Source organism: Pteropus alecto, unplaced genomic scaffold (genome assembly GCF_000325575.1).
Source record: "Pteropus alecto unplaced genomic scaffold, ASM32557v1 scaffold45, whole genome shotgun sequence".
In the NCBI taxonomy this organism is placed as follows: domain Eukaryota; kingdom Metazoa; phylum Chordata; class Mammalia; order Chiroptera; family Pteropodidae; genus Pteropus; species Pteropus alecto.
The window spans coordinates 36,275,774-36,286,936 of NW_006442491.1; the positions used below are offsets into that span (position 1 = coordinate 36,275,774).

The window sequence follows — 11,163 nt, forward strand, 5'->3', positions numbered from 1 at the left end:
TCCCACGACTGCTGGGTGGGTGGGCTCCTCCTCCGACTCCTCTCGATTCGGGACCCTCACGTAGAGAAAAACGGAGACGCAGATGGCCGCGCACACGAGAAGTCCAGGCTTCGTGACGCGCAGCTGGCTCATGTTGCAAGCGCCCAGTGCCTTCTCGTCACCATGGTTCGAAAAATCGTTTACGCTTCCTAAAAGAGCAACAGATAGAATTTAGGATGTTTTTAACGCCCCCCCCCTTTATTGGTGTGCACATGTTTATAGAGTGTATGATTCCATCCGTTTTTACGTGTGCGCGCACCCAGGCAGGCATCACCACGGACACGCAGCAGGCGTGTCCCTGACCCGGGACGTGTTCTCGTGCGCCTCTCTGCCTCCGTGCGGCACGGTCGCTGAGACGCTCCGTCTCTGCATTCGTGGGCGCTCTGCCCTGTTAGAGGAACGGGGTCCTACACCGTGTGCTTTCTGCCTGGCTTTTTTCACTTAGGATAATGATTTTGAGATTCACCCACATCGTTGCATTCATCAGCACTTTATTCCCTTTTACTGCCGAGCAGTGTTCCGTCCTGTGGACATGCCACAGTTCACCGCTGCACCTGTCGGTGGACACAGGTCGTGTCCCGTTTTCAGATGCTACAAGATGCTGTGAGCACTTGTGCACGAGTCCTACGGACCTATGTTTTTGTTTCTCTGGGGGTAAAAACCGATGATTAAAATGGCTGGCTAACTTCTTAAAAAACTGCCAGCCACAGTTTCCCAAAGCAGCCGTGCCATTTTATATTCCTACCAGCAACGCATGAGAGTCCCCGTTTATAAATGGGACTTGGTTTGGTTTAGTAAATGTTCACTGATTGCCCCAAAGTGTTATGGCATAATTTTAAAGACATTTTGATAAACCATACAATGCTTTTTATAAACACAACCACCATTGTAATTAAAACATTTCACATCTGGTCTCTAAAAACTTTTTTTAGATCATAAAAATGTTTTATAAAAATAGAAATTCGGTAGGAAGGAAATACCTTCTTGAAATGAATTGAAAATAAAGCTTTTAACTACTTTTCTTCTGGGAATTTGGGTTAAAGGTGAAGCAGATAGTTTGTCGTGGCTCCCCAGTGCTGTCGCTTTAGTGTGGGGAGGGGCGTGGGGGGTTTTTGGTTTGTTGTCTTGGTTTTGTTTCTAAGTTTGTGGCCAAAGCAGAACATTGTGGTCCCGTCACAGAGATGTGAGCCCCGCTTCACTGACAGATCGCACCCCATGTGGTCCCCAGAGCAGGGGCGGGGGGCGCTGGGGGAGATTGGGCGTTTGCAGTAGCTGATGCTAATTAAATGCAGGAAGTCTCGTGTGTAATGCTCCATCCTTCCCCAGTGCTGGGCTAAGTGTTTTTCCCTCCCTCAGGCCACAGGCCTCGGGCACGCTGGTGGCCTTAAGCGTTCACCTGCCGCCCTTGCACCTGTCCCTTAGTGCTGTGGCCACAGTGGCCCAGTTAGGTCTTTCTCCCGGCCCAGGTTCACTTTGAGAGCTGGAATGCCATGTTACCTGGGACATGGGGCCAGCTCTGTTGTCCTCGTTTGGAGGAGCCTTTCAAGGTCGTCAGGCCAGCCTTGTAAATGCACCCCAGGGACTGCCCTGCTGTGACGGTAAATGCAGTTCTGCCGTCACTGCAGCAGGACCTGTGGCGGGTAATGGGGAGCACCAGGAAGCAGCGCTGAGGGCCCCGCGAGTCTCCTCTGTGAGTAGTCACGAGCACCGTCTCCAGTGCTGCAAAGATTTCCCAGCCTCCGTGCTTTGTTGCTGATTTGTTTCCGTGTTGTGCAGTCAGCTCTGTAGCCATAGAGATCGAGGAAGTGTTAAACAGGTGCCTCTTTATCATCAAGTTCATTTCCAAGGCATTTAAGCGGTATTTTCCAAGTGGGGAATATTGCAGCTCATAAAAGAGTACAGTCCTACTGATTTTTGACCCACCTTTTTCCTCTATAGAAAGTTATATTTAAAATATTTATTTTAAAAAAATATTTATTGATTTTTAAAGACTTTAGAAAGAGTGGCGGTTATTCTTGTATATTATGGAGCAGACATAAAAGTTCTTTGTCCAGACCAGACCCACTTTTACCATTCCAGTGTCCTGTTTCCTCATGTATTACTGAAATCACAAATGGCTTCTAAAATTTTTATTTTGGAAGTATGTGAAAGAGCGTTTTAAGGCTTTTTTCATGCATTGTCATTCCTTAATTTAAATTTCCTGGGCTTTAGACACTTTGATGATCTTTTAGTCTTCCATGTCTGCAGCTTTTGATAAACATATATAATGGACAGTAGAATTAAGTGGCTTCCGAACAGTGAATAATGCTTTGAAGATTATACACTGAGTTTACTGAAGACACAATATCCAAGAGATACTGTAGAACATCTTTCAGTAGTAGTCATTACCAAAGTTAATAGTTAAGGATGTTTGATTTTTTTTTCCTTTTTATAGTGTTAGAATCTCTACCATAACAGAATTCTCAATTATCGTGCCCAGAGTGGAATTGCGTCGTATTTTATGTTTTTGTCCAAGCATGAAATACTTCCAGGGGTTGTTTCAAAGCATGTTAGCATCCTCATCATTAGAGCCAGTGAGTATGTTTTTCTTCTTCTTTGTCTTTCTACAGTACCCCCACCTCCTTACCTCCCTCCACCCCCCGCCCCCCAACAGGCCCTAACAACCAAAAACGAAAGTCAACAGTTTGGGTTTGCTATTGTGTATTACCACCAGAACACTTCATTTAAGGGCAGTCATTTAAAATGTGTTGTGATGGGGTTTAATTTGCTATAAAGACTCTTCGGGGGAGCTGACAAGATCCCATATGAACTAAGTCCTTTTGCTGAATCTTTTATGCTTTTTTTTTTTAAGGTCATTCCCATGAGTAAATAGATAATGAATGGACATCTTTAAGGATGAACTGAAAATACTTTGCTGTATATTCTAGGATGTTACTATTTTAGAGCTTAACCAGATTAAACAATTCTCCATTTTCTAAACTGCAGATGGGGCACATTGATAGTGTCTGCCTCATAGGCACACAGGGACAGGGTGGATGTGCGCCCCCCGCTGAGCCTGGCCTGGGGAGGTGCTCATTGCTTGCGTGGGATTGGGGTGCTTAGTGCTCACCAGCCCCCCAAAATAGTATGACCCCCAGACCATGAATGCCGGATGCTCTCTCCATTTACTGTATGTTTATCCTAAGAAACATCACTATAGTCACAGCAGTGAATATTTGGGTGTGTTATTTTTGTTGGGCTCTGAGCTCAGAATGATGTTCAAAGCACCTTGCAAGTTAACACAGGTTTTTCTTGAACTGTATGAGCTTATGATATTAGACTAATTTTGAATTCAGAGACTGTCCGACTGTCCAGTAAGAGATGTCTTAATCATAACATGCTTAATCATAACATTTCTAAAAGGCATATACATTTTTTCAGCCACTTCGATATGAGGAGGAAAACTTTTATTTTAGGATATCCACTCAAATCAACCACAACAAAAATAACATTTTCATTATCAGCACAAAATGCAAGCTGAGGATTTGGACACGGCCTCGAGGCTGGCTGAGTTACTGTCCCCCATGTGAGGAACGAACAGTGGTGGCATTAAAATTGTAAACTCTTATTGATCTCATACTTGAAAATATTCCACTTTCGTTTTCTTTGGCTTAAATGAAAAATCGGGGGTAAAGATGCCTGTTACACCTGCATTTTACAGTGTTATTGATATTTCAGTATTTCTATTTTAAAACCGTAAAGGAAGCAAAAGAAACCATTTTATTTTAATAGTAGTCCCTGCTCGGCCTGTGCCATTCGTGACCGGTGCGCGGGCCGCGGAGCACTTACCGGCAGGTGCCTGTCAAGCTCTGCGGGGTGGGCTCCCGGCCACGCTGCCGCCTGCGCGGCCGCCTCTCTCATCCTCGCTCCTGCTGCAGCGGCCGTGGCGCGAGTCCCGTGCACACTCACTCGGCAGGTTCCGTTACCCTCTCGTCCCCAGGGCACTGTCCTCTTGTTGATCCCGACCTGTGGATTGAAAAATCGTGCTGCTTTTGCTTCTCTGAGTGTGCCTTCAGGACCGGCCCACTCCTTACAAAACAAAACCGACGCCAGAACACACCTGGGCTGGGGAGGGGCCGCACGGTGGCTCTGGGGTTCTGGGTGAAGTCCTGGCCGCGGGTCAGTCTTTGAATGATTTTCAGAGTCAGAGGCCGGGTGTGGTTATCCAGCCCTCTTCAGTAGAGGGATACATAAAAGTCATTTTACGATCTTAAAACCTCGCCTCCTAAGCATCACTCACAATAGTCCCAGTGCGTGAGCATGGCCGGATTTCAGGGTGGGGTAAGCCTCGCCCTGCCTGTGTCCTCTGGAGCCCCACCAAGGGCGCGCCGCACCAGAGCACCGGCGGTGGAGTCTGTCACTGAGAGCGGGCCCGCCCCTTCGTTAGTCTCCACTGCTGGGGCCCCGGGGACCTGTGCTCCGGGCACCCTCCCCCCGTCTGGCTGCTCACGTTCTCACTTGCTGGCACTGCCCTCAGGCCTCCCACACACACATCTAGTAGAAAAGTGAAGCCAAGAAACGTGCCTCGCACACATGACAGGCATTTTCTATGTTGTCAGAAACTCTAAAAATAACTATATGCTTTTCCTTTTTAGAAATGTATTATCTATTTAACCATTTCCCCCATTTTTTGGACATGCAAGTTAAAAGTGATAAAAGGAAGCAAAATTTAAAATAAATGTATCATTTCAGCTGTGCAACTGTGCAATAACAGTACACATGGAAAAGTACATTTGCAGGAAAATGTGGGTGTTTTTTAATTTGTCTCGTGTTACTTTTATAAGCAGAGAGAGTCAGTCCCTTTGGGCCGGCTGTGCCTTGGCGCAGCCCTGCCTTCCCTTTCTGAAGTGACCCTGTGCCATTCAGACCACAGAGAAGGGCCCCAGCCAGGCAGTGGGCACTGTGACAAAAGCCTGCTTTCTGCCCTGGCTTCATTTGCCCTCCAAGGATGGGCTACTCCGCCCAAGCGCCGGGGTCAGGCGAAGGCTGGCAAGGTCAGGCACAGCTGGCGGGGCCTGCAGCCAGTGGGAGGGCCCTTTGCCCAGTCATGCCCCTGCTCAGGTCCAGGCAATTGCGGCCTTGAGGGTGTGGGTCTGGTATTAATGGATCTTTTGGATTTGGGAGAGAAGGAGCAGGGTATCTCAAGTCTTAATGTGAGGTTCCCATCTTTTAATCGTTATTGGCTCATTCAACTTTAAAAATACAACTCGGTCCAACTGCGTGCCGAACAGGGTCCACAGTCACATCTGGACACCCAAACTGTCACGTCTAGAGGGCGGAGGCTGCTGACCGTGGACACGCTAGGAACGGGGTGGCAGGGAGTGGTGGGAAGAAGCTGCAGGAAGCCCGGAGTGGTGAAGGAGGGACGGACGGGAACAAACACACGACCCGCCCCCGCCTCTGGCTGCGTGCTCAGGGGGCTGCGTGCTCAGGGGGCTGCTTGTGCCGTGGCCCCAGCCCCAAGCCCCGCGGGGCCTCTCCGCCACCTGATTCTGTCCCTGCAGATTCTTTCTCATCCCCTCCCCAAGGGAAGGCTCCACCCGTCTCCCAGTGGGGCGTCCTGGGGGACCTCCTCCTGCAGAACAGGCTGTTCCCCTCGCGTGGGCCCCTCTGCGGTGATAGCAGACCAGTTCCTCTTCGGGGCAGCCCTGTCGGGACGCCGTACTCACCGCCCTGTCGTGACTTATGTAACGTCTCTGTGGCATTGACCTCAGGACGGGTGGGTCAGGGGAAGGTCTCTTCAGTCATGACAGTGAACCAGACCCAGCCTAGAAAAGGAGCTGACTTTGACCCGAAGCAGTGGCTTTTGGGGACAGAACCACAGTAAATAACCAGCTAAGGCAGCAGGCTCTGAAGCTGGCTGAGTCAAGAGACAGCGGGATTTCCCAAGAGCCCGAAGGGCTGTGGTCAGACTGAGGGGTGGGGGTTCTGTGGGGTGGTCGCATGGTAACGGGATCTGTCCTTGTTCTGCTCTCTTCAGTGTGGGGCTGCCTTCCAGGAGGACGATGTCGTCGTGCTCAACGGCACCAGGGAGGACGTGCAGGTGCTGAAGAGCAGGATGGAGGAGAGGAGGCTGCGCGCGAAGCTGGGGAAGGTAACGGGCCCTGCGCGCCCCGCGCCCGCCCGCATCCTGGGCACACGCCTTCAGGTTCTGCTGGCCGCAGCCAGGCGCTGCCTCGGGTCTGCAGTGACCGAGGCGGCTTTTAGAGCCTGGAGGGGCCTGGGCTCTCAAAAGAGTCCAGCCCTGGCCCGTCCTCACCCTCGCTGTGTTGGGCACGGCGCTTCCCTCTCCCGCTCAGCCTCTTCATCAGTGAGGTGGGGACGTCTGCGCAGGACAGGGGACAGTAACAGCACCCGTCTGGAACGGGCGTTGTCAGGAGGGTGACAAAGACCGTGCCTATAAAGCTCTGCACAGAGTGCGGCCAGGCGAGCGGGAGGGAACGGCTCTCACGGCGAATGCTGCCCGTCACCAATTGCAGGAGTGTCACCAGCCCTCCGCGTCCACGGTGTCGGTGGACTCTGCCACCTGCACGTGGAAGATACTCGGGGTGAAAAATCCCAGAAAGTTTCAGAAAGCAGAAATTGAGTTGTCCACACGCCGAGCACTGGGCTGCACCCACACAGACGCGTGACGCGCAGGCGTGCCCTGCCCTGGTCTGCGTGCGGGGTAGGCTGTGCGCGTGCTGTGCCGTCCTCGGGTTTCGGCGCCCATGGGGGATCTGCAACCAGTTGCCCCCGTGCCGAGGGACGACTGCGCACACCGGTGTTCGTAACTTGTAACAGCCCCCGCGTTTCCCTCCGCCCCTGGGGCTGCGGCCCCTGGGACAGCACTGTGAGCAGCCGAGCTAAGCCGCCGCCTCCCTCAGCCCTCCCTCGAGGGGAGTCTGGTCACTGGGGCTGCCTCGGCTGTCCTGGAGGGAGGCCAGTGGTACTCGCTGGTCAGCTGGCTGGGGACCAGAGCTCTGGGTGGAGTGCGGGAGTGAAGGCCTGGCTCTGTGTCCCTCCGTTCGGAACCCCTTTCCATAAGCAGGGGGATCATTGCTTAATGATCTCCCTCAGAACAGTTTATCAGCAAAAAAATTGTTCAATGCGCCATCGACTCTGGATCCAGCAGTAAATGCATTAAGTATTTACAGTATTTGCCGCAGTCTGTGCGAGCAGCACATGTTTCACTCTGTAAAAATACAGATTACTGCATGTGATCAGAATTAGGCCAAAAAAAATGCTTGAAGTATTAGTTGAATATTAGTTTCAGTGTCCTGAAGACATAAAATTGTGGGGAAAAAAAATAGCCTGCCTCTGTGTGGCTCACATTTACCAGTGATAACAGTGATTAAAGATTTTTCAGAGTTTCTTTTTTGTTTAATCATAATAGAGGCAAGAGCAGGGCCATATCAACTTGGAATAATATATAATTCGCAGTCACGAGGCTCGAAAGGCTGATGCTAAAGACAGCAGTATTGTTGTTATGTGGCGATCCAGAATTCTCGGTGCCACATCTTATTTGCATTTCCTTTCTATCATTTTCCTTACGTAGAAAATAAACGATGCATGTAAATGGTTCTGTAGTGCAAGGAATGGTGCTCAGACTTTGTCATCAAGTTGAACAGAAGGACTATGAGACGCAGTTTTCTAAGGTGCTGCTGCAGCATTCACGAGATATATTTAAAGGGCTGAGTGCAGATTTAAAAGTGAAACTTTTTAAGTGTGTTCGTTCTACGTTGGTTTTCTAATTTACTGTGATTGCATATCATATGAACAAAAGAGAAGGAAAAAAGCTTGATGTTTTTGACAAAGGACAGTTCCCAGAGGGATCTGCTTGTTCATCGCTACCATTAATCGAACTCAGTCTTTAAAAAGCACAAGGGGAAAAATTGTTTTCTCAAGGGCGCTCCTGGGGACATTTGCGTGGTGGTTCCCCATCTACCTGGGTGAGTCTCTCCTGTCCCCGGCTTGCGGTCAGGTTGTTCAGAGCCCCGGGAGACTTACATGCCCCTCACCGGAGCTTTGGGGAATGCCTCTTAGATACTGCTGCCAGGATACCAAATATTTCCCAAATATACTCGCAGCTGGAAACAGGACGTAGCGTTTCCTCTCTCTCTCCTTATTGCTTGGCGCTTGTCAAATAACCTCAGCCGAGAGTGGAGGGCTTGGAAGTTAACAGTTGTCGCTGTTTTTGAAGGATGAGGTGTTACCCTTGGGTTTGAACGCTTGCCTTGCATGTGTGAAGTGAACGGCAGGTCTTTATGTCTTAGACAGTGTTACAGATCACGTCGCATGTATATATTACAAGTTCAAGGCTGCTGCCCGAGAACTGTTCTTTTTTCCTTGTGTTCTAGGGATGAGAGCCTTCAGAAATAATTAGGCTGTGTGTCTGTAGCACCATCTTTTGGCTACTTCAGAAAATGGCGTTTTTAAAGTAAAGTCTGAATGAACATGGTCCTGTTTGTCCTTTCTGTGATTGAACCAATTCTCGCCCAGCTGTGTGGTTCTAAAGTGATTAGTTTGCATTTTTACATGTTTGCTGACCAATTTGACATTCTGAGGGACAGAATTAAAACTCTGCCAAAAGTGCCCCAGAGTGTAGGAGAATTGGCTAGAGTGTCCTTCAGTCTAAGCCTCGGGTCCTTACAGTGAAACAAACTCCAGAGCCCTGGGGCAGCTTTGGGAAGGACGGACAGGGACGGTCCCGTGTGTTTGTCCTGGCCGGCGTCGCACGCCCACATGTGCTAGGTGTTACTCAGTGACCTGCTCGTGTGTGTGCGGGGTCACCATTAGCACTGACTCCTGCCACTGAAATCTGTCATCCTCATTAAACATTTCTGAGAATGTGATGTTCGGAATACAACACAGCAGATGTGCGCAGACGTGTTCTGTGAGGCCAAGCGCGATGGGAAGCGCGTGCAGAGGGTCCAGGCTCGGAGCGAGCCGTCAGGGCCGGCTGCAGCGCGACCCCCGTGTGTGGGAAGTGCGTCGCCTGCTGACAGGCTCCCGGCGGGCAGGCGAGCCTGCTGGCCCTGGGCTGGGGGCATCCGAGCACACCTCCCGTGTCCTCTTTCTTTTCCCAGAAAGTGAAGAAACCCAAGGCGGCAGAGGCTGCCTCAAAGCCGGACGTCGGTGAAGGTAAGACGCCAGGGCGGCCGTCCGTCAGCAAAGCAGGGCTGCGGCTGTGTCCGGAGTCAGCTCGCGCTCCCGTTCTGATTTTGTCTTGCTCGCTTTGTCCCTTTCACAGAGTCCGCAGGGCCATCAAACGTGAAGAGCGGGAGGCCCGAGGAAGCCGGCCTTGACGCCAGGGAGAAGAGAATCAGCCCGGCCCCCCGAGGCGCAGGTGGGCCTGCCGCGGCCACAGCGAGCTGCGTGGGGACCTGGTCCCGTCACAGTTCAGTGGCCTGGATTCGGAAACTGCCTCCCAGCAGTTCGTGGGGCCCCCTTCGGGAACTAACAAGAACCAGTTAATACACCCTGAGCTGGAGCCCGGCAGGTGGCAGGGACCTGGGCACGGGTGCCGACCATTCGGCGTCCCTGTCACGCATGCGCTTAGTGCCGGGCCGACGAGGCTGCTTGGCCTGCTAGTGGGCTGGGGTCACAGGACGAGTGTCCCTGAGCCCTGTGGGCTGGGGTTTAGCATGTTCCACACGCGCACTCAGAGCCAGCCTTCTTGCCACCCGCCTGTCGGCCGAGTCGTCAAAGAGCCACGTGGCAGGTGGCCCAGATCTCAGGGCGCTTCTCCCGAAACTCACCACTTGCAACTCAAAAAGTAGTATTTACTTCACAAACAGGAAGACACAGGGTCATTAGAGCGTGTGAGCGCGTGTGCAAGGAGCACACCCACACTCCCGGCCCCGGCCCCACTCTGCACACGGTGGCCCGGCGCATCCGCGTCCCTGGGAGCAGGCGCCTGCCACGAGGGCCCGATGCTCGGTGCATGGGGCTGGGGCCTGCGTGCGAGCATGTCGCGGGGCAGTGTGGCTCGAAGGGGTCACAGGTCGCAGCCTCGTCTGCTCCTAGGACTTGACAGTTGTGGGGGGGCGGGGGGCAACGGGTGTGTGGGGGCCCTTTCGCCCAGCCTGAAAGCCGTGGCTCTTCCCTTCCCTGCAGCGGGCGCGAGCTCCTCGGGCCGAGCCGGGAGGCCGCCCTGCGCGGCCGCGAAGAGGCCGACTGCCGCCAGCGGGGAGTCGGAGGCGTACAAGTCCCTGTTCACCAGCCACAGCTCCGCCAAGCGCTCCAGGGAGGAGTCGGCCCACTGGGTCACCCACACGTCCTACTGCTTCTGAGGCCCGGCTGCTCGTCCCCAGAGATGGGGGTTGGGGACCGTCCCTGCTACATTGCCCTCTGCACGCATGATAAAGTGTCCTCCAAACCCCTGAGCCGTGTGGTCACTCCCTCTCGTGAGGCGCCTGGGTTCTGGGAGAGGGCGTGGGGGGTGACTCGCAGAGTGACCGTGCTGGGCCCCATCTGCCCCCACCCCAGCCAGGCTCAGCGCTCACGCCCACCTTCTGACGGCCCGGCCCGCACGGTGGCTGCACCTTCTACGTGTGAATGGTTAGACTTCTGATTCCTCCTGGGAGTGCGGTTGGCGCCTTTTGACTAAAATCCTGGTGGTGGCGCTGCCCCGGCGAACGAGCCCCGTGAAGGCACTTGGGCAGGGTCCGTCCCCAGGCCCTGTGCCCGTGGGTCTGTGCGCGGGATCGTCTCTCCCTCCGGCCGAGGGGGCGGGGATGGCGTGGGGGGCGGGGGTTCCCGTAGTTTATCATCTTGAAGATAGAAGAGCTTGAGTCGGGCACCTGACGATCTGATACAGAAATAAAGTAAGTCTGCCTTTCCTCCCGTCTGTCCGTCCTTCGCGCTCTCGTCGCTCATGTTTAGGTAGGAAAATTGCAGCCATTCCTCGGATGGCAGCAGGAGCAGCTCCGTGATGTCGTGTGCACGCCGCCCTCTCCCTCTCCCTCGGCAGACGGTGGAAGGGGCTCGTACAGCAAGCCGGTGCGCGTGCTTCGCCCGTGAGGTGCGCGTGTTTCGCCCATGAGGTGCGCTGACGGCGGCAGAGCTGAGCCTGCCCGCGGGGCCTAAGCCGGGGGAGCCGCT

General features: G+C 53.1%; 2 protein-coding genes across 2 annotated transcripts in view; one reads left to right on the forward strand and one right to left on the reverse strand.

The window, feature by feature from the left end:
* The window catches only part of GCNT7 (glucosaminyl (N-acetyl) transferase family member 7), a 10,620-nt gene extending 5,794 nt beyond the window's left edge, over positions 1-4,826 (reverse strand). Inside the window, exon 1 of the mRNA XM_025039704.1 lies at positions 1-4,826. This exon is cut by the window's left edge and continues 817 nt beyond it. Within this exon, the coding sequence (XP_024895472.1) occupies positions 1-132 (132 nt within the window). The 5' untranslated portion in view covers positions 133-4,826.
* Positions 1-10,902, forward strand: part of RTF2 (replication termination factor 2) — a 32,011-nt gene extending 21,109 nt beyond the window's left edge. Inside the window, exons 6-9 of the mRNA XM_006921933.3 lie at positions 6,059-6,172; positions 9,147-9,201; positions 9,311-9,406; positions 10,177-10,902. Of these exons, the coding sequence (XP_006921995.1) occupies positions 6,059-6,172; positions 9,147-9,201; positions 9,311-9,406; positions 10,177-10,352 (441 nt within the window). The 3' untranslated portion in view covers positions 10,353-10,902. The remainder of the gene's footprint in view (positions 1-6,058; positions 6,173-9,146; positions 9,202-9,310; positions 9,407-10,176) is intronic.
* The last annotated feature ends 261 nt before the right edge of the window (positions 10,903-11,163 follow it).